This window comes from Psittacula echo (genome assembly GCF_963264785.1).
Source record: "Psittacula echo genome assembly, chromosome: 3".
Lineage (NCBI taxonomy): Eukaryota > Metazoa > Chordata > Aves > Psittaciformes > Psittacidae > Psittacula > Psittacula echo.
Genome location: NC_137736.1, coordinates 32,659,597 through 32,681,897, shown reverse-complemented (window position 1 = coordinate 32,681,897; position 22,301 = coordinate 32,659,597). Strand labels below are relative to the sequence as shown.

The 22,301-nt window shown below is 38.4% G+C and overlaps 1 protein-coding gene across 3 annotated transcripts in view; it reads left to right on the top strand.

Annotated features, from left to right (window-relative positions):
• ERG (ETS transcription factor ERG) overlaps positions 1–22,301 on the top strand; it is a gene marked incomplete at its 5' end in the record, with an annotated part of 106,878 nt that overhangs the window by 40,755 nt on the left and 43,822 nt on the right. Inside the window, one exon of one of the 3 annotated variants that reach the window (XM_080613143.1) lies at positions 2,768–3,494. The exons of the other annotated variants lie outside the window; for them this stretch is intronic. Within the exon in view, the coding sequence (XP_080469269.1) occupies positions 3,477–3,494 (18 nt within the window). Of the gene's footprint in view, positions 1–2,767; positions 3,495–22,301 lie in introns of those variants that run through there. 3 annotated transcript variants of the gene reach the window in all.

Here is a 22,301-nt window from a genome sequence, read left to right as displayed (position 1 = left end):
TCACTTCTTTTTCATGGTCAGACCAAATCTTTAGGTCTGTACAGGGCCCTGTTGGTTTAAGCAGGCTTAGATCAGCTTAGATTGGATCCTTCCTCTCCAGTTTAGAAGGCTTTTTTCTAAAGAGAGAGCTCTTTATTCCCAAAGGTAGAAGACACTTAAAGCAATGTTTAAGCCTATCTGTATTTAGGAAAGAACTTAAGCACAGCTGTAATTCTAAAGCATGTGCAACCCCCCTGTTTTCATCAAGAAACTTCAGCACATGTATAAAGTTAACACACTCGGTAGTGTTTTGTCGCTCTGTTATTTCAAGATGCAGGCTTGAATGTAGAAGAAAATTCCAACAGGAAGGAGCCTAGACAAATTGGGGTTACAAGCTTGAGAGAGAAATTTAGGGGGAAGGGAGTGTTAGGTGACTTGTGTGGATTTTTAATACTTTTTTGTGTTTTCATTCTGGTTTTTGACCAAGCCACATTTTTTCAAGCTCACACAGCATTATTTCAGACAATAGCACACAGGTGCCTAGCATAACAAAAACTTATTTTTTTTTCTATTTAACCTTACCAAATGCAGAAAAGAGAAAAATAGTAGAAGTGTTTGTACTATTTTTCTTTTGCAACTGGATGATGGTGATTTGATAACCCAATATTTTCCTTTCCTTACAATACTAAGGCTCTGTCTTGGAATTGGAACGACAGAAGCATAAGCGCTCAGAAGTCTGCCTGTGGGTATTAGTTTGAAAGTCAAATAAACTTCATTGAATTCTTTGGCACAGAATATGTGCCAGTTTAAAATGGCAAAACCCTTACTGGGCTTTGGGCTCTCTAAGACTTATATAATAATGATAACAGAGCTCAGCAGAGTCTGATACTGCCTGCGTTATGCTTCCAAAAGCCTGGTATAAATCAAAAGGAGGTATGTCTGTATGGAAGTAGGCTGGAGAAGAGTCATTACTAAAACCTGTTTGTGAATGAATTTGTTAGATCCCATCCACTGGAGAGCTGGAACTGATACTTCAAGCCTCTCAACATATTTGAGAGAAAAAAACCAAAATATCATGGGCTTAACTGGAGTGGAAGTCACCCAGCTGAAACATTATACAATGCTTTGAAATTTCAAGAAAAAGGTTCTAATCTTTTGGCTGTCTTGCTCATTGTTTGGAGATGAAAAGGGAGGAAATCAACATCCCCATGAAATACAATTACTGTAAATTGCTTTCTTTTCATATGGTTTGTAATGAAAATAGGAAAGTTACCAGAAGTTACCTGCTCCGCAGAAGCACAGTAATTTGGTGGATGCAGACTACAACAAGACATTCACCAGTGGAACACCAGATTTCTAAATGAACCAACTAATGGACAATATAAACTATTGTACAGCAGTGCTGACTCTGGATTGCCCTGAAGTGTCCTGAAGTCATCTTTACAGTGGAAGAAACCAGATGTTATTAACTATAAAATCAAGCTAAATTTGTACAGGGAGTTGATCCTGTAGCACTTTAGGATCCAGAGCAGGAGGAAAAGTAGGGTGTTTGCTCTGCCCTTCCCAGTGTTTGATCTGCTTGTGAGGCAGCTGGAGATGTGTTGAGACACAGGTTCAGCTCGGTGACACACCACCAAACTTGAAACAGGGTCTTCCCAGAGGCAGCTCTACTGGATCCCAATTGCATTTGTTCTGTGTTGTTCTGTTGTATTGAGGTATTTCCAGCTCTGAAGTCCCTGTGAGGAACTTGGAAATGAGGATTTTTCAGGACCTAGTGGATGGCAGAGCCATTCATGTGAGCAGGAGCGGGTGGGTGACCCTTTCCTCTACCCTGCCTTGGGTGAAATGGGTCAGTGCCTACAGGATGAATGCCCCAGGGTGCACCTCTGGAAAAGTGCATGGCCACTTTTCGCCTTTGGGTCAGTGTAGGAGGGGTAGAGTGAACTGGGACTTACTGCTGTCATTGTGTACCAGCTGGAAAAAAATGCATGCCAAATGCCAGCAGTCATCACCAGTTACAGAACAGTGCTCCATTTCCTTTCTTTTCCTAAGGAGCAGGAGAGGAAGGCATTAGGAGAGGGTGAGGTCATCTGCTTCCACTAAGTAATGCTACAACAAGCCATCACTATTCTTGTTCTTTTTATCATACTAGAGTCCCTGGTCAGAGAGCAGGGCCTTATTAGAGTGGGAATTATCTACCCAGTGCTGCAGTGCTTTCAAGCAACATGTCCATGGTTTGATGTTGTTATAGGAAGCATTGAGAAATCAGCTGTAATTACAAGGTCATTAAAAAATTAATACATTCTGACTTCTTTTATTTTTTCCTTCAGTTTTTGGAGGTCCTATTTTCAAGTTCTTCTAGCTAATAGCTCAGAATCTCTTGACACCAAGAACTACGTGTTTCACAAAAAAATAAAATGTTGTGAGACTCATAAGAGCGAGAGGGTTGTGCCAGCATTGGATCCTGAGTGGTTCTTTACATATGGATTTTTACACTGGCTGATACTGTGGAAAAACTGCCTTTCTTATTCCCATCCTTTGGGATTTTTTTAGTTCAGCACTCCTAAGCAAGGGGCTGGGACAGGGACAGTATTTTGTTTGCACAGCTGGTAGTTTTGGGGTGCCCTGTGACTGCCAAGTGCTACAAAAGGACAAATAAAAATGTAACACTGAATAAAAAATGACTGTCACACTGCAGCCAGGAAGGGAATCGCCAGTGAAACCATCTCATTTCTATGCATGGATAGAGCTGTGAAGTAAAGGAATAGTGTGGAAAATTTAAGACTCTTCATGGCATTCAGGCATTTGCTTTTGAAATGTATGGGGTTTTGTGACTTCCTTTCCTCAGTAAGAAAGAGGCATCAAGAAGAAATTATTATACCCAATCCACTTGCTGCTTCTCTAAGAAAAAGAATGTGCTAGATCCCACAGGCGAGAAAGTGTCAATAGCTCAAGAATTCAGGAATGAGGTTTGCAGACAAATACAGATGTGGTATAAGTGGGGCTAGGCTTCATTAACATATTTGGAGTTACACCCGCTTATACCAAGTCTGGCTTCAGCCCTGAATCAGCAATTCCCCAGTGAACAGACTGCATGAAACTAGTGCCGAATTTGGCCCATTTCATCTGACATCTGCATCCTGCCTCAAAGTGGCATGTCACACTTACTGCACATCAGATCACACCTGCCCAGGCAGTCACAGGCAATTGACTTTTTTGTTAAAAAAAAAAAAAAAAAAAAAAAAATGTAGTCACATATCATCAAGAAAAACAACATTGTTTTAGGACTCTTATCTCTTCACTCCCAAATATCCTGTTTCTTCGAGCTGCAGTGGCCAGGACCAATAGAAACCTCTTCCTGCCATTGGCTGACTTCATTTCCCAGAGTTAGCACAATCTCATCCGCTCTAAACAACCTCATCAAAACTTCTTTCTGGTCAGAGCGAAGCAATAATTATTATTAGCAATTATTAGCGATCAATAATCTTGATCACATTATGGCAAGCACTATTAAGGTAAGAAAGGGGTACCTTTTTTGTTGGCATTTTTTTTCAGTGGCGTGTTCTTTGGTTTCCTTTATCAACCTAGATAAGTTAGAATTGGGCAACACCCCCACTGCCACAATAGAGGACAACAAGATTTCCTTTGTACTGCCTAGTAAATTTCCTTTTTCCTACTCCAACCATCCGCAAGGCTTAAAAACTTCAAACTCGGAAAAAAAATTGGGTTTTTTAAATTCACTCTTCAGTGCTGTGGATTGCATATGCGAAGCCCTTTATGAGAGCTTCTGAAATTTCTTGTAGGTATCATTCTGACAACTTGGATGTGTTTGTGGACTGCCATAAGGGGCGAGGGTGTGCACTGGAAGGAAAAAACCCGGTTCCTAAGGGCACTAACCTTTTGGATACTTTTAAACATTTCTCTTGCTGATGGGGACACAAATATTAGCAAGCGGGATTGAGAGGCACCAGCTCTTGTTTCTCTTTTGTACAGGTGTTAATTATGTGCTTTTCTATAAACTCTTATCCTTATACTCGGGACCTTTCTCAATGTTATTTTAATGGTGGCGGCAAGATCTCATGGGTGTGTTCTTTTTTGTTTTAATTTTTTGGACAATAAAATTCTCTTACTGGCTTATAAATTGATCTCAGTGCATGGTTTGGTTTTTTCAAGGATGGCTTGATGCTGAGTTTTTCAGGTGTGTCACTTAGAATGTTGAATAAATCTATATGTCTATCTGTCTAGTTTTTGCTTCGCTGTATGTTGCAATAGATAGCAGTTACAGATATAGCAATAGCTGTGATTAATTGCAGAAGTATAACTGTAACTAAACACTTTGTGAGAGTGAAACTAATTTTACATAAAGAGCAAACCAGCATGTACAGTGAGGACTCTGCGGCATTGTATTACCAGATTTGGTGTCAAGGTATTTGTTTTCTTCATGGTATTGTGTATTTCTGTACTTTTCTAATTATGCCAGAGATTTAGTAAGAGATATGGAATAGCAGCAGTGCCTGGCCATTAGCTAAGTGGAGTTGCAGTTTGATTTCTCAGTAACTTCTGCTTAACTGTTTACATTTGAAGGATTATTTGATGCTTTTTGTTATGGTTTTTGGAATCTGAAAGTCTTACCTGAAGACAATGGTATTAAAAAGACTAATGGACCATCTCTTTTTGATGCTTTCTAAGATCTCAATTGCATCTGCATTGCTGACCAGTATGTATTATATGCTAAGTAGGTCCTGAAACAGCTGAATTCCCCTTGGGTTTGCTGCACATTTCAGAGCACGCAGGATATGACAGACGTTCTATGAAAATCTTGAGGTTCAGGGAGTCAAGTTTTGCATTGCTAAAAGAGCGGCTATGTGCTGAGATAGTAACACTGGTTCTTGTCTTTATCAATGGGAATGAACTATTAATGTTGATGGGATTTTTTTTTCCAGAAATGATGGTACAATGAGATTAGATATTGCATGCATTTTGAGTAGCTCTTATTTTTTGATGTAGATTTATTTACTGAATTATAATAGGGAAAATGATTGTAAACAATACCTTATCATTGTTATTATTATACCTCCACCTTACACTTACAAAGGTGAGAAGAGACTGTGTGCAGCTGTGTATTGTACAGCCCGGCGATGTAATGCAGTCAGCAAAGGGAGGTCAGCAAAGCCTTCAAGGTGGAAAAATGTACATTATTGTCTCCTTATCTGAGAGTGTAAAACTTGCGGGGAGAAATAGGCACCCCACAATATTGAGGATTTTGGTGTCTGGGGCCCTGGGAAGGCTTTATATGCTGAAGCAAGGATTTTATTTATGCAAGTGCAAAATGTAAAATGACTGGAAAGAAATGACAGGTGCTTTGTACTCTAGATGCAGAAAATGTGCTCCTACATGAAGCTAAGCTAGTCCAAAGAGGTTCAATTTCTCTTCTATAATGAATATATAAGGAAGTCATTTAACCTGGAGGTTACTGAAATAAAGAAATTGCATTTGAAGGCCAAAGGGGTGTTTGTGCTTTTGCTAAACATTTACATTCAGCAAATGTTTCTTTACAATTGCAATATAATGGCCTGTGTTGTCTGCTGGCAATGTGTAGCCTACCTATCCTGATGCAGGTGACAAGAGACACTAGCCAGGGAAGGTGGAGAGCCTAATCTGGGGTCCGTGTGCCAGGAATTCACTTTCTTCTTTTGGGAAACTGGAGTCACAGAATGTCAAAATTGGATTGCAAATGGCTATATATCTGTTGATAAACAGGTAGAAATTGCTCTAAACTTACAGTCATGCAGAGGTATAGGTTTACTTACAGTAAGACTATTTGATTCATCCATTTTCTTCTCACAAACCTGCAGACAGACCCATGGGACTCTGGGGTCATGAGAAACCAGGCTGGCTTAACTGGGGCTAATTGATAACTATGAAGGCATTTGTGTAAGTTTTATGGTGCTGGGTTTGACATCACAAACGTGGCTTTACTGGAATATATGTCTCTTCTTGTCCCATTCCCTCCTTCTGCTGCCCCCTTCCCCTTTTTCCCCATCCTGAGGAGAGCACCACAGTGGAAGGTTTTTTCTAAGAAGGACACAGCAGTGCCTTTTTCCTAGGCTCTAACATGAATGGCTTACTTTAATTCTGACCTTTATACTGTAGGAGAGGCTTCCCTCACTCAGGCTGGGATCCTCTCCCTCTGACCAGGAGCAGGGCCAGCTGCTGTGGAAGGCAGCATAAGAAACTGGTGAAAGTGGTGGGAGAAGGTGTGTGCCTCCACAGCCAGAATTTTGGTTTTGGTACGCAGTCAGGCATCTGATACTTCTAATGCATTCACTTCCCTATACCTGGTACGCACCGGTCTGACCTCACTGCTATGTTTTTGGGTGTTTGAAGGATAAAATGTTATTTTCTAGTGGAAAAAGTCTCCTCACAGTCAGGATTTCAGCTCTAAGGTGATTACTACTGACAAGTAGTATCTGACAGCTATATGCAGTAGCACAATGGTGCAGAGCACTGAAGCTGAAAATATCAAATCAAAACAGCACTGCTAATTATAAGCATCCCACTATTTACTGAAAATACAATTTTAGAAAATATCAAAAGCATCTGAATTAAGCATCTGTCTTTTTTGTGTTGGTTTTTGGTTGCTGGGTTTTTTTTAATCGAATGGAGAAAAAATTACTTAAGTGTTACCTTGGGATGAAGTAAAAATACTTATCCTGAAGGTCATTTTGTTTGTTTTCCCATTATCCTATAGTGGAGGAAATAACATTAAATAGAAAAACACAACTAGAATCATACTTCCTTGGCATGTAGCAAGCCTTGTTACATTTCTCTCCCTGTCTGTGAATGCAATTACACTTCTCCTTAGAAAAGCTCTTATCTTGACTTTACAATGGCTTATTGATTACACTTCTTGTTATTACTTTTACTCTAATTTACTTCTAAATATGTGCATGTCCACTTTTTATTATTGATTTGTAAAGTGCTGTTCACATGAAAGCCATAATTTCTGTGAGAAAAAGTCTATGTATTTGATAAAGGACGGGGGAATCCTTGTGGTTTCTGAGGTTTGAAATAGTATGGATATACTGATTAAAGCAGTGTATAGTGGCAAGATATTTTTCTTCTGTGAAGAATCTTAGTCTGTGCTTCTCTCTACAGTATTACTTTCCTCTCACTTTCTTTTAGAAAATCTAAGCCCTCACTCAATACTTCTAAAGCCAAGGAAAGCTGGAGACAGTTAAAAAAAATCTGTTCTTGGCATATGGAAATGTTTAAGTCTTTGTTTAGAGGACTGCATCTGCACTGAATCCAACAGAACTAATACAGTAATTTGTACTTCTGTTCCTTGCATTAAAAATGTTATAAAGATTATTCTCTTTTTGTTCTCATCTTAGTTAGCAAATGATCCAGTGGTGTATTTAACTTTAAGCCTGTAAATGCTTCCATTGGCTTTAGTGATATGACACAAGCCTCTTAAAGCTAAGCACACACCTGAGTGCTCTGTTGAATCAGAAGCAAGAACAGCAAGAGTGCCTTAAACCACTTAGCCTGATCTTGCACTCCGTAATTCAAAGTTTCCAGCAATTTCATGAAGATCTTGTTCCAATAAAGGCAGCATTATCAGACCTATAATTATTTCCAGGTAAAATAGTATTTCTGACTCAAATACAAATGTACAATTTCAAGGAAGAAATAGTCATACAAGAACAGAAGACATTTGAGTGATTTTGGTGTTGTTTTCTTTTGCTTTTAATCAGCAGTCATTTAACTCAATCTGGTTTGTGGCTACATATGCCAAAATGAAGTCAAATATAAGGATTTTGCTTTCTAGAATTAAGTCCCCAGGCAAGGAACAACAGCTGGAAAATGCATATGTTTGACTGTCTGAGTGGGTTTGTTTGTTTGTTTGTTTTCTTAACATAGAACTGTATTATCTCTTAACAAAATGTTTTTCAGCAAGTTCCATGAGTTACAAAAGGCCTTTAAGAAATAATGTTTAATGAATAAGTACTCTTGGAGGATGACTTGCTGAAAGATAAATACAGAAGTAGTTTTGAGAAATGTGGATGCCAAAAGAAGATATTTATTTTCCAAATGACAGTTTAGAATCCAGTGAAAATATATAATGCTGTTCACTCAAAAAATCCAGAGGCTTCATAATGCAAGTTTCTAAGTCAAGCCAAGACAATTATTTTGAAAATCAGCAAAGTAGAGAAAAGAAAAAAAAAAATTGGGTTTGTATCACTTGTATTACCAATTTTAACAAAGTAAAGGTGATACTGTAGAAAATATCACATGCAGTGCCAAACCATGTCAAATTAACAAAAATCTTTTCACTGACTGCAGTGTGGTTTCTATGAGATTCGTCATTAACTATACATTAGTTATAAATAATTCATTTTGATAGATAATCATGCAGTAGAGAAATACTAGCAGCTTTTCAAATTGTCAGTGATATAAAAACAATGGTTGGACAAGATGGCATGCGTTCTGCAAGTCATCTTGCTGTCCTTAGCATATAGTTGCGTATTACAGAAGAAATGTTGACTGTGTTCAAAATACAACAGCAAAATGCAAACTTTGAAGCACTCGTATGAAAATGGTATCAATCCTTTCTTTAAAAGGTGGATGTGTTTTTATGGTCAAAGGGGTTTATTTAAATGTCGTAACCAAGCCTGCCTCAGGCTGAGTAGTGCTGTGTCCCTCAGTTCGTTTCATCCCTCCCTCCCGGCTCCCCTTAAAAGAAGGGCTGTGTAACCCTGTAAACAACTCGTCACAGTGAATAGAGGGAGCAGTTGTGCCAGGAAATCTGGTGAGATTCAGGTTGCAAGCCTGTATCACAGGGAAGTTACCTCTCTCCTTGGCATGAATCCTTAGGCACTGGGTTGTTAATTTTTGCTATGCATATAGTCATCCTATTAGAAAGATCAGACATTGCTTTCAGGAAGGGGATGTTAGTGGCTGATGAACAATTAGTATTAGTAATAGGTTTTAATAACTACTGTGTACGAACCAGTGATTACCACTTCTGGTAATTACTATGTCATAAATCAAATTTGCTGCAAAGTAAAAGGAATAAAATTACAATTATTGTTATAAAAAATATCATTGAACATTAAAAGGTAAAAAAGAATCATGACTAACAACAAATTTTTAAGGCTAGGCTGAAGGACACACCAAGCAGTCGCCCACATACAGTGGACTAGGCCAATGGTCTTTTGGAATGGTGGATTTTGGAAATTAATGAGTGGAAGGAATGCATGTGATATGCCTCCCTTCACTTGCCATATGTATTTATTTGGAGTGTATATCTCAGCTGATGTGTGGGAAATGGTGCCACTAGCTGGCGTAACCTTTTCACACTAGGAAAAGTTCTGACTTGCTTAGTTAATTGTGTGTGTAGCCAGGTTAAGCAGTGCCTGATAGATGGGAAGGAAATGCAACAATTTACAAGGCCTGGGTATATGCAAATACCTGCAGGAAGGGGTGGTTCACTGCTTATGGGAATTGGCAGAACTCTATAATGACCTACCTGACTGAAGAGAGATGAGAAAGCAAGGTACAGAGAAACAGTGCTGTGACTGAGAAAAAAGCCACAGGAAACTGAAAATGTTTTGTTTGACAAATCCCTAATTACAGTTATGTTGAGAGAAAAGAGTAGCAGCAGATTAACTCTACATGAAAGATTTTGCATAACTGCAATGAGAGTCTATAAGATTTTTTTAAACCTCATTCTTTAGAGTTGAAAAACATCTTTTTTTAGACTTTATGTTTATTACCTTGATAAACAGTAAAATGCTGCCACAGCAATTACCTTGATGATAAAGAGTCTGTAGACAGATACTTCCTGTGTTCATTTCCTGCCCAGATAAGTCGCCAAAATCAGGGACTACCAATACAGGAAATGCTTTCAATAGGAACTTCCTATCTGTTAATATCTAATTCACTGAAAAGATCTAAGCCCTTCTTGTTTGATATAAAGGTAATGTTCTACCTGTTACTATTTAAACATTAAACAGCCACAGTACAACACATCTGTGGTGTAAAACTTTAAGGCCAAAGCTCTTACATTGGACTATGAAATAGCCAGGTTGGGGTTTTTTTGTCACATTTTCTACTACTGCAAATCAGGATGCTTCAAAATACATCGTCATTCTGTCAGATGAAAAGCAAGCAACCGCCCTTCAAATCCTTGTTGTCTGTGTCCTTTCCTTATCTGTATACATCACCAAAGAAAATACATGTTTCACTAGCCCTTGAGGAAGACTACTCCAACAAATAGTTGAGAGCATATTCTAGATATATTTAAGAGTCACAGCCATCTCTTCCAATCCACAGTGACATATATATTCAACCAAAATGACTGAAATGGAAATTTTGCCTTGCTCTACAGGGAAATAAAACCATGACTAACCTGTATGTTTGAACTTCTGCTAGGAAAAAGAGAAACCTACAGCAGGAGAAAAGTAAACAAAGACAGAAAGCCTCCATTGCTAATCATAACTTCAGGGTAATTGCTTTCAGGCACATGAATAGAATGAATGAGGATTTACAAAACCTGAAGTGAAACTGGCCAAAATGAAGTTAAAAGTATTTGGCCAATGGCTTGACTGGGGCCAGGCTTTTACTCAAATTATTCAGGAGCTTCTCCCAAATTTTGTGTGTTGTTTTGCCACTGATTCCTTTGGAGCCATTCTAGTTTTCTGCCACTGTGACTGAGATTGCTATCTTGGCCCTTCTGCATAGAGTTGAGTAGTCCTTTGCTATTCTGGCTTCATATATGTTGTACCTTTTCATATTTGAAGAAGAGACAATGTTCAGGGGGGTTGAAACTGGATGATCTTAAGGTCCGTTCCAACCCTGACTATTCTATGATTCTATGATTCAGTTATCTTCCCAGACTACTGTGCTACAGTTGTGTTACTACAGGCTGGGAATCTGAGGCTGGATTTACAGACCTTTCCAGAGACAGTGGTGAATACATCACTTGGAGCACTGGCTGTCAAATGGGAGAGCAGGTCAGGCGGGGACTGGACCCAAAAGCCAGTTACTGCAGATTGTTTCTGCAAGTTGATGTTAGTTTTGACAAGTAACTTCCACAAGGCCACGGATGAAGAAGCTCTAGGAAGTAGCCCCTTGGCTTTGGGTTCACAGAAGTGTTGGGGAAACACATGCTTTGTTCTGAAAGCAATGTTCCTTGGACGTGGTTAGTCAGCTCTTATCTACTTGCATACATTTTTATTATTGTTAATCTTTGGCTTATTCACATCAGCTTCCCTCATGCGTAAGGTATTCCCTTGGAAGTGCTCAAACTTGTTGCTTCTTATTAATCAGATCAACTCACTAAAGTGGTGGCCACAGACATTTTTCACATTATTTCCATACAGCCATTACCTTTTAAAAAATTTTCCTGCAATTTGTCATCAAGGCACCATTACATGTACCATTTTCATGGAATTCAGAATCTGATTGTTTAGTCTACGTAAAGAGGGAAAAAAGAGGGGGATCCTGTGCCTTTAATGTTGTTTATAACAGTTGGACAGAGCTTGTCAGGTGAAGGTTAATTGCTCTCCAGTTAAAGCAGTTCTCTGCACAGATGGGTTATCAGGGCTGAACACTCGTTACAAGATTAATCTCATTTCCGACAAGACTTCCCTTTCCTTCAACTGATTTTTGCTCAGCCATTGGACCTGTCACCAGCCGTTAAAAGAAGGGTGGGTTACCTCTGGGATATTAATGCTTATGTGCAGTGAAACAATACAAAGTGTGTGTCATATCGGTAGGGAACATCTTTAGGAGACAGCACATTTCAGTGCTGTTCTGAAGGTCGAGATTCATAAACAACAAGAAACAATCAGGAACATTTATATTAACCCTCTTAATGAACACAAACTCCAGCTAACCATCTGCAGGCTTACTTTTCATGTGCATTCTCTTCTAAATGCGGTATTTTTTTAGTTCCAAAGGTGTAATTTCTGTTGAAAAAGTAGCCACTTGTGAGTGTGGAATCCAGGACACTTTTGTCCAGTTGATTTACTGATGGATATGGCCACTTTGGTTAACGGTTTTTTCAGTGAGAGGAAATATATCATGGTGCACACTTAAAGAAATTTCAAACTTTGGGAGTTTTCTTTTGGGCTCTATAGTAAACCTGTTGAAATTTCCTCTTTCTCTAAGCTGGAGTAAATCAGAACTGGATCCACTATATGCAATGGGCTACAGAGGTATAAGATGGATGTAAAGTGAGAGGAGAACCGGGCACATCATATTCTTAGCGTAATATTGCCTTACTAGTCAAGATTGAAGCAGATCTGCCAGTCTGCTCTATTCTGATCCTGAACGGTTGGATGGACTGAGTTCAAGGAAGCTACAGCATGAACACAAATGTCTCACTGGAGTTCTGGGTTTATTTCAGGAGTTCTGATACAACCAAAATAACAGAACTTGGCAGAAGTCTCTGGCTGCCAGGTTTCTTCCATGCAGCTTTAGTCAGTAAATTCCAAAACACTAAACAAATATTCAAGGCAACAAACAGGGTAGCTCTTATGTTTCCTCAGTTTCCTGTCCTGGCTTTGGATCAGCACAATTCTGTTGATGGTGCTGAGTCTCTCCGTTGACTTCAGTGAACTTTGAATCAGGCTGGGTTGCCTCAGCCAAAAAATAAAGCTCTGTGGAGGGTCGCAGGCAGCACAGTATTCACTGAATGGTTGTTGTAGATGTGATCCATCGAACTGCACAAATGCATGCTAAACTGAAAGTGTCTGAGCTATTCCACTGATGTTTTAGATTAAGAGTGTGCCAATGTGCCTTACTGTGCTGGGCTCTGCAATGGCGAGGTGATGTCAGCCACTTTATTTTTGTTGAAGTAATGATACAAATCCAGCACATTTCGTACACCTGTAAGGACAAAGGTGTCTGCATGTGTACAGCATTAGACAGGTTAAGTAGTGAGGAGACTTTTGTCTAAGGAGACACCAGAAAATCATGTTATTTCTTCTGGCTTTATAGTGAGAATATAGGAAAAAGATACAAAGGGGAAGATCATCACCTTTATCTGATAAATGCACAGCTAAAAATTTGTCATTGTTCCCATGCATGAGGCTCCTACATAATGAAAAGAGTAAGTTTGTATTTACAGTATTGGTCAAGAAACAGTTATTCTCCTGAAAATGTTTCACTGAAGGACTTAACTGAAACTGTTTATTTTTTAATTTCTGGTTTATAAACATTTTACAAAACTAACAAGTTATATAAAAAATAGGGTTTTGTTAGAAAATATCTATCATCTACAAGCTTCTGACAATTTCTTAATTTTCTTTTTTGTTTTAATCATCAAAGTAGTCTAATAACCTTACTGCTGAATTCTTAGGGGTTTTAAATACTGGCGAGACTAAAAATAGATTCTCCTTTGATTTAGTATCCACAGGTTTTAAAGAAATGTACTCACTACAGTTATAAAGCTGAAATGAAAGATAGACAGGAATGTAACCTCTGGATGTCATACTCTTCAGCAGTATGCATTCAGAGCCAAGGAAACTCAAGTAAGTGGATTCCATTACTGGTTCTAATAAGATAGGAAAAGTGCATAGTAAATCTTTACAATCCCAACTAAATCATTAGTGCTTTATGCCAAAGGAGGCAAGTTTAGCAGAAAGTCTTTAAGTGGACCAGGTTGAAATTTACAGGGCGGGAGGGGAGGGGGGAGCCCAGGAAAGTACGTAAAGTAGGTTGTTAAATCTGTTTAGAGCCCTGAATAAAGATCTTGATTTTCCAAGGTGCTGATCACCTTGAGAGTTCCCACTGTTTCTGCTGAAAGAAAACAGAGACTTTGGATGTATCTGATTTAAAAAAAGAAAAAAAAAAAAAAAAAAAAAAGCTACTTGTCAATGCTACCTTTCTAGAAAATGAAGGAAAATTTAAAGTGGTTAGATATTTTTTTTTCTTAAGAAAAGTGTTGGTTTAGTAAAATAATATAATTGAAAGTTGAAGACAGTCAGGAGATGAATTTGGGCAAAGTGGCTTTGCTGTACTTATATTTCTTGTTACTCCTCCCAACCTGTAGTTTTAACCAGCTGAAATGGTGGAAAACTGCAGTTTTGCAAAACCTCTTCTTTATTTTCCCTCCCACCTTTAATATACAAGACAAGAGTTGGTTTTGTTTTGGAAAGTAGCAACTGTTCCCTTTTAAACTCTTCAGACCTTCTGTTTGATGATGTTGTGTTAGGTTTTTATTTACACTTTTATCAATGACATACTTTAGGACAAAAAATTGCCTATAACTATTGCTACTCATGCAACGCTTTTGCATTTTGTTTGCTTGCTTAGAATGGGAAGCTTTAGCTCCAAGCATTCAAAAATGGGATACTGATGAACAATAAATTGCAAAACTGCTTGGTGGGCAAATGTGTTGCAGACTTGATAACTATAAAACCTTTTTGAAAAGTGCATTAAAATAGATGTCACAAATCTGTCGAAGTAAAACACAGTCTACAAAATGTATGTGTAAATTGTTCACTTTTAACTCGTTTTGCATAAATCCTTTCTTTGTAATGGTGCTCAGGTCCTTTCCAATTGATGTGAATGTTAAATCTTATCTGCCTTGAGATTCACTTTTTTCTCCCACATCTTCATCACATACTTAATCTAACTTTTTAGAAGCCAGGTGAGACCAAATTCAATCTGAAGAATGTTTGCCTTCTAAGCTTGGGCTTTCACAGGACTGTTTTACTCTTTCCTTTCCTTTTGTTTGGCCTCAATATCTGTCAGTCTCAGCTGCTTTTTGGAGGATACAGTTCTTGCCAACTCTCACAAGTTTTATCGGGAATCTCTTGATATTTAGCGGTTTTTTTAAAGGGCAGTTTCTTAAATTATATGAATGCATGAGGACTTCAGTTTTCATTGACAAAAGACTTTAGTACTACAGAATCTATACTAAAGGCTTAAAAGCCAGGAGGCAGATCTGAAGTGCACTGCTTTTAAGTGCTCTCTATTTCTGAGGCCTGACTTAAAGACTTGGAACATTTTATGTAATAGGCCTTAACTCAGCACAGGGTGGAGAGGCCCTGCAGAACTACGCATGCTGCCTGGACATTGCTTACATGCTTCTTAAGGGCCTGCATGTCCCATTAGTACCACTTAGGTCTTGACCTCATCCTGTGTGCAGAGGCAGATGTCACACAGAATTAGCACCTTGCCAAAGGGTCTGATGAAGATAAACAGTAACTTGGCATTTTAGGGTGTGCTATTTAATTAATAAAAATAATGTATCAATACATTCTTGTCATAGAATCGTAGAATCAACTTGGTTGGAAAAGACCTTTAAGATCAAGTCCAACCATTACCGCAGGACTTCCAAGACCACTACTAAGCCATATCACTGAGGGCCTCATCTACACGTGTTTCTGGTTTGTAAACTGGGATTCTGATGAATTCTTGTCATCAGATGTCCAATATTGTCTTAATCCTGAAGCTGTACAGAAATAAAAGTGAGAAATGTATTTTCTATATGGTAACTGACAAAAGCCTCAGCTCATTTTTTAAAATATGCAAATATCTAATGTTTATAATATCACAAGTAAAAATGCACATCTATATATCTTAGTAGCAATTTTCTCTCCAAATATTGCAGTTTAGGGGGCTTGAAGGCTTTTATAACACTGTAAAGGATCAATTACGGAGGCTGGTAGATTTGTTGAGAAAGGTCCGTGTTACATGGGGTGTCTGTGAGCCCCAAGGCATTGGTTGGGTTTTTTTTCCTAGCTGCTCTTCTGTTCCTTTCTTTAATGAAAAGAGGAAGACTCAGAGAAATTCAGAAGGTTCAATAAGAAGACAAAATATTACAAAAGGTTCTATATGAAAGTTTCAAGGTGGAGGGAGATAGAAGTGGGGCATGATAATGAAATTAAGGTGACAATAAGGAATGTTTTGTGTTTTTTTTGTTTTTTTCAGTAAAGATATTCAGAATTCATGAGATTATAGCTTAAAAATAATTTCAGGAATTTCAGGGAATAATGTATTTTATATTGTTTGTCTTATCTACCTTCCAAACCTTGAAATTCACAATTATTTTTTTTAGCTAAAATGATAACAGCCTTAGGTTTTCAGCTGACTCTAGAATTTAGGTCAAAAGGAGCTAAGGTTCAGCAAGATCATGAAAGTTGGCAGCTACTGTTGTTAGAAAGGAAGCTTGATAAATCCTTAGAATTAACTCTCTTAAAATCTTAGTTACATAAGATAATATAAATAGGATTGGGATGATGCTGTGATTGAAACTTCTAAGTCTGATAATGACACTAAGACTAGAAGCTGAGCAGAAGCAGGAACAACGCAATTGGCTTCAAAACAATTTACAAACTATGGCATACGCAACTGGAGCAACAATAGTCAGTGCCAGTCAGTGCTGAAAAAAGCAAAGTGAAAGGTGGAAAACAAAATCTGTCAAGGAAGTACTTTGCATCATGGAGTATCCTAAGGAAGACAAAGTTTTAGGCTTATTGAAACTATCCACTTAGTATACAAGGGGCACTAGCAGAAAAAACAGTCATTATACTCTGAATTTTCATCATGGTAAGTATAAGCTGTAATCTCCAGTACTTCGAAGACCATTTCCAAGCACCAGTCTTGTATAAATAAATGAGAATGTGGCCAAGCAAAGAAGAACAGAGACAAATGCACAGAGAATCTAAAGCCCAAAGTAAAGCTATAAATTTGCATTTGCTTTTACAGAACAGTTGGCTGTTACAGAAGACTTTTTTGTGCAAAGACCCTAACCTTCTCTTATTTAATATGCTGGAGCCGAAGCAGAGAGCTCTATTGCACTCTTCAGCCAGGGACACTGTGCTAAGGCCACTGCCATGCTATGGGAGATCACCACTGCCAGCGGTGCTGCCCTCTGCGACGAGGAAATGCCTTACTTCCTTTACACATAGTGTCAGGACAAAGGCAAGCACTTCCCTACCTGCCTTGTCATTAGCAAATGGCAAAGCAAGTAATCTCTCTGTCCTAAGGGATGTGATGCCTGTGGTGGTCCCAACACAACCGTGGAAATAATACACAAGTAGTCCTCAGCTGATACATGTGAATGCGTTCTCCTTATCACACGTATTGTTTACAAGGAGGTCATTTTGCAAAAGGCTTAGATAACATGTAAGAGATTTATGTAAGACTATTTGTAAGCTCATCTGGCTCTGAAAGAAACCATTGTGAATCCCTGGTTTGTGCTACTCCTAAAAAGCCCCAGCAGAGCTGGCATGAATAATGTGTTCAACCAGCCACTGTGTTTTCCTAAGCTATATCTTCTGTATTTGCTGTAGTATGAATGTGTTAATATCTATCGTTTGTATTCCAGTCTGTTACCCAACATGTCCCCTAAATAAAAAACTCTGATTCTATCTATCTTCTTTTAGGTGACACAGGAAATTTAATGCAGAAGCTTGCAATAAAAGTGTTCAGTTCCCTCACCTTCAATATCTTTTTATTTCTCCTTTCTTTTTTAGTATTCCTTTCTGATTCACTTTCTAAGCTTCCTACAACCTGTGGGTTTGCTGATCAAATGTCAAAACATATCTCTGAACTAAAAATAAAATTAATTTTTTTTTTAACGTTGGTTTTGTACACTGCCCCAAAAAAATCACACCTCATTTGTCTCCATATATTGAAGTCTTACAAAGCTAAGTGATGGGTGCTCTGTCATAAAAATGGTAACCACTGTGGATATCTTCAGCACACCAAAGTCCTCATGACCATTACCTTGACTGACTGACTTTCTCAGTTTCTCTATTTGACTTTGTTGTACTCCAGCCAACAGCAGAATCCTCCAGTCTCACAGACTTCAGACTTTTTATAATCATCCATATTCTTTTCTTCTCTAGATTTCTTTGATCTCCTTTAGTAATGCTCCATCTCTTCGTCTCTTTTCTTTTTCACTCAGATTGCAATTTCTCTGCTTTATGTAATCCTCAGTTGCCTTCAACTTCTAAACACATGTTTCTGAAGGACAGCACTGGTTTCACACTGGTTCTATCTTCGCAGAAATATCTTACACTCCTTTCCACCAGAAACACAGTTACCTGACTCTGCAAATTTAGGTCTTGTTGAAACGCTTGTAAAAGTAGCTTGCTTGTTTCGGAGTACCTTTCCCTCTAAATAATGATAATAAAGTATAATCAGTAATCTGCTAATTGCTCCTGTTGTTGCTGGCTAAGTACAGCGCATTTTACCTTTTTTAATTCTCATGTTTTAAGCCCAGGGGGAACAGAGAGTTATGTACCACCAATGAATCACAGCAAGTTTTGTCCATGCATGATCCTATTGCTAATGACTTGGGCAGAGCACTAGAAAGGAGGCTTTTCAGTTATATTTGAAGATTCACAGTATACTTTGAAAAAATTGCTATTTTCAGAAACAGCTGCTTTTTTTCAGGTTCCCATCTGAGACACTTTCATTGTGATTTTCAGAGCTTCTCTATTTCCCACAGAATTGGTGTCATTACTAACCTCTCTGCACTTTTAATCTGGCATGAAATAGGACATTATATTACTCAGTTGCTAAAATTTCACAGGCTGCCACAAAGCTCAGTTAATGCTGAAGTTATTCTAGTGCTTAGAGGAACACCTATAAATTAAAGGCTATTAGCACTTACTTGCAAATAGTTCTATTTATGTCAATAGAAGTGCTCATATTAAGGATCAGTGTCCAATGCAAAATTTTTAGCTAACAGTTTTCAGTGCAAGAATTGTAGTTTTTAGTGCAAGAATTGACAATTTCACTGAAACCTAAAAAGTATTGTAAGAGTTAGAAAAATATCCTCAGGGATCTTACTAGAAATGATGAACCAGAAACTCTGGACTTTGAGAACTGGGTAAACAAGAAGTGAATTTTAAAATAACTGATTAAAAAAATATTTGTGCATGTGACAAACGTAATATTTAGTGCACTTAACATACAAAGCCTATTTGTAGAAAAAATAGAATACAAAAAGATGCAGCAGGAATTTTATCTGTTTCTAGCAAACATTTTTTCCATAGTCGTGACTGAAGTCTGAAACTTCAGAGGGTAATAAACAGCTTTAAAACATGCCAGGTCAGTGATGAAATGCACTACATGAGGAAGCAAAAATCTTCCTGAAGCCTTAGATCTGTTTTCCATATCCTTACAAAAGAATTGGTTTCTGAAGATCTGGTTTAGATTTTTGTCTTTCTGGAAGTGTCTTATAAGAAAGATTTTGTGTATTTATAAGACATTCAGAAGAGCCAGAGTTCTCTTACTGAAACCAATTATGTGTTTCTGTTAACCCTGATGAACAAAATTAGTTTGCCTTGAATAATAATTTTGTTTGGTAAAATTAGTGTTTGAAATCCTCAGCAATCAGTTTATATTTCTCTGGCTGCAGAATTAAAATCTTCAGAAATTCATGCTTTGAACAGATGCCTAGTGCAAACATGGATACTTGAGGCTGAGCGCTTACGTGTGTAATTATTTGCTTGACTTGCAAATGTATTGAACACCCATCGCTACAAAAGCCTCATTAACTGGATGTGTTCCAGGCAAATTGAACGATATATTAAGAATATATAAGAAAATATATAAGAATTTCCTTGCTCAAATTCCAATCTTCAGTCTGTCAAGCTCTCGGGGGGAAAATAAGCCCACCTTCCTGTGCTCATGTCAAGTGCTGTTACCAGCTTACTGTTGCCTTTGGCTTACCTCAGCTGTTGGCAGTTCCTGACATTATCAAAAGCCAAGCCCCAGTGTTGCAGTAGGGCAGGAGGATTCTGCACAAGAGGAATAAGTTCCATCTTCCCTTTGGTGGGATGTGATGCATTAGAGAATTTGCCCAGCAGCTGGAGCATGCAGGGATATTCCCTCCCACCCTGTACGGGTATCTATCGCAGGGAGGGTTTGCAGCTGACAGGGGGGAGCAGGAGGGCACCATCACTATTGCATATTGCACTCCTGCATGTTCTGTCCACTGTGAGGTCCAGGAGTGGTTCTGGGCCATCGAAAGACATTTAAACATGGAGAGATCCATCCAGTTCCCCCTTTGCCACCATGATGTTGACACAGAGAGGGAGATAGCTAGGGCAGAGCCAGAGAAAACTGCTGCAGAGAGAGACACGACAAGTATAAGTCGCTTGTATGGTTTTAGCTGGGTTTGCTTCAGACTGAATGGCTCTTTGCTTTTCCCTCCCCCTTCCTCAATCTCTTCACCTCGACTCCACTTCTTGCCTGACATGCATAGTATCCTTTCATTTTTCGATATCTTCCTTCAGTGTAGTTCATTCTAATTGAAAAATAACTTCTGGCACAGCTGTGACAGTCACACTGGTCACGCCATGCACTTAACTTGTGCTTTGTATTTATTGCCCTCAACTTGTGTCTCTTCTGTGTTAGCTGCAAGTGTTTTGTGACAAACTCTAACTACTGCTTTGCCTTAGTTCTGTGCCTAAGATAGCAGTTCATTTACTTCTTGCATCTAGCACTGCATAACAGTCATGGTTAGTAAATACTATTGAGGCCTTTGAAAGATCCTTTCTGCTGCAGTACTATGGCAGTTTATAAGTCTGCAGTAGGAAGTCATTGTACCATGACATGAGTGTTGCCCCATATCTCCTTCTCTGTAGAGTATACCTTTCGTAGTAATGCCAGGTCTTGCTGACACATGGTAGTGTTTTGGACTGTGGGTTTTAATTACAAGTGACTGCAAAGTCTGTGGTTTTGCATCTTTTACCAACAGAAAAAAGGAATTAGCTACTTTTTCTTTTTTTCACTGCAAAAGCAGTGTCTCCCTACCCAAAGATTTCAAAGCTGATAGATTCTTGATTTTGGGAAAAGCATTCTAGTTGTTGTATTGGTTCTTTCTTACTTGTGCAAGAACTTGTGTATAATATTTCTTTCTTACTTGTGTAATTGTCATGGACAGCAAAGCTGAAATAATTTGTTCCTGTCTTACTTTTATTCCTTCTTTCTGCTTTTATATCCTTGACAAGCCCAATATGGAAGCAGAATTTTAAAATGGCATAGTGACATTTATCATTGACTTCTACCACGTGCGTTTCAGTGAGCTTTATGCACTACACCTGTGGGAGTTTAGTGTATGGGTTTGCTTGGTTTACTGAATACTGGGAACTTTGGAGATTGCTCAGGTCAGACAGCAACTAAATCGACATGATCTTCTGGTTTTCCCTTCTTACAGAACGACATGTATCATTTTGCTTTATTTAGTCCATGCTTTCATTTTATTAGATTGCAGAGAAGCATTAACAGTGTCTGTTTACATTCCTTACTGATTCAACTTGAAATTATGACCAAGTATGGCTTGAGTAGTCTATAAAAAGATACAGTAGTTTCTTGCTTTCAGACATATAAAGGTGTTCCTGGAAGCTCAAAACCCAGAGTGCAAATCAGTTAGTCTTCTCGATGATTTTGAAACCTCAAATCCTTTGAAATAGTTGGCAACTTGCCTGTTGCATATTTACAGTTACACAACTCTTCCTCTCTGTGACTTTTAAAAGTTCCTCCTTCCTTTCTCCTTTAAGTCCTTTGGCAGCATCAAAACATCAATCCCTCTCTCTCTTTCCCCTGTCCTCAGCCCTCTCCACTCTAGCTCTCTCTCTCCTTGATATGGGACATTGTTCTGTGGAAATGTGTTGTTTTGAGTTCACACTTTGTTTTCCTGCTGTTTTTCTGGAAGCTGGATGTGGCACGAAAGATACGGGAATAGCTTATAGGAAATGAGTTTGTTTGGGGAAACAATAAAAGAGAAACAGCCTGCATGCCTCTCCTGTATGTTTGAAGGCATGGCACACAGTATATAAAGGCATTTCGAGGGTCATTTTTAATGCAGACCAAAGAAAAATAAATCAAAATCTTTTCTTTTAGCATACCTTAAGTTTTGCATTCACACAGTTTCACTTAATATAGTAATGCTTATTAGACACTTGGTCTTACTATCAAGGTATGGAGAAAAACATCTTAATATTTTCTACTACTGTAGTAAATGAGTCTTTCAGGGTTCTGGACTTGAGATTGTCTTAATTTCATCGATTTCTCTGCTCGCTTTTCATCAATGGCAGCAGGTGGCCTTTTCCTTCTGGAGCTAACGTTGGTATCACTGAAAAATGCAGTCAGTGTCAGAGCTGCAGGGCATAGTTTTCATAAGAGCGGTAATGTTGGTAATCAGTAGTTACGAAAAGATTTTGCTACAGGGAAGAACTGCAGGATTTTTCTTGTTGCCACATCAAAGATATTGCCATGTGTGTTTTCCTTTTCTTTTTCACATGTACAATTAAAAATTGGCCACAACCTGTTTCAGCTGCATATGA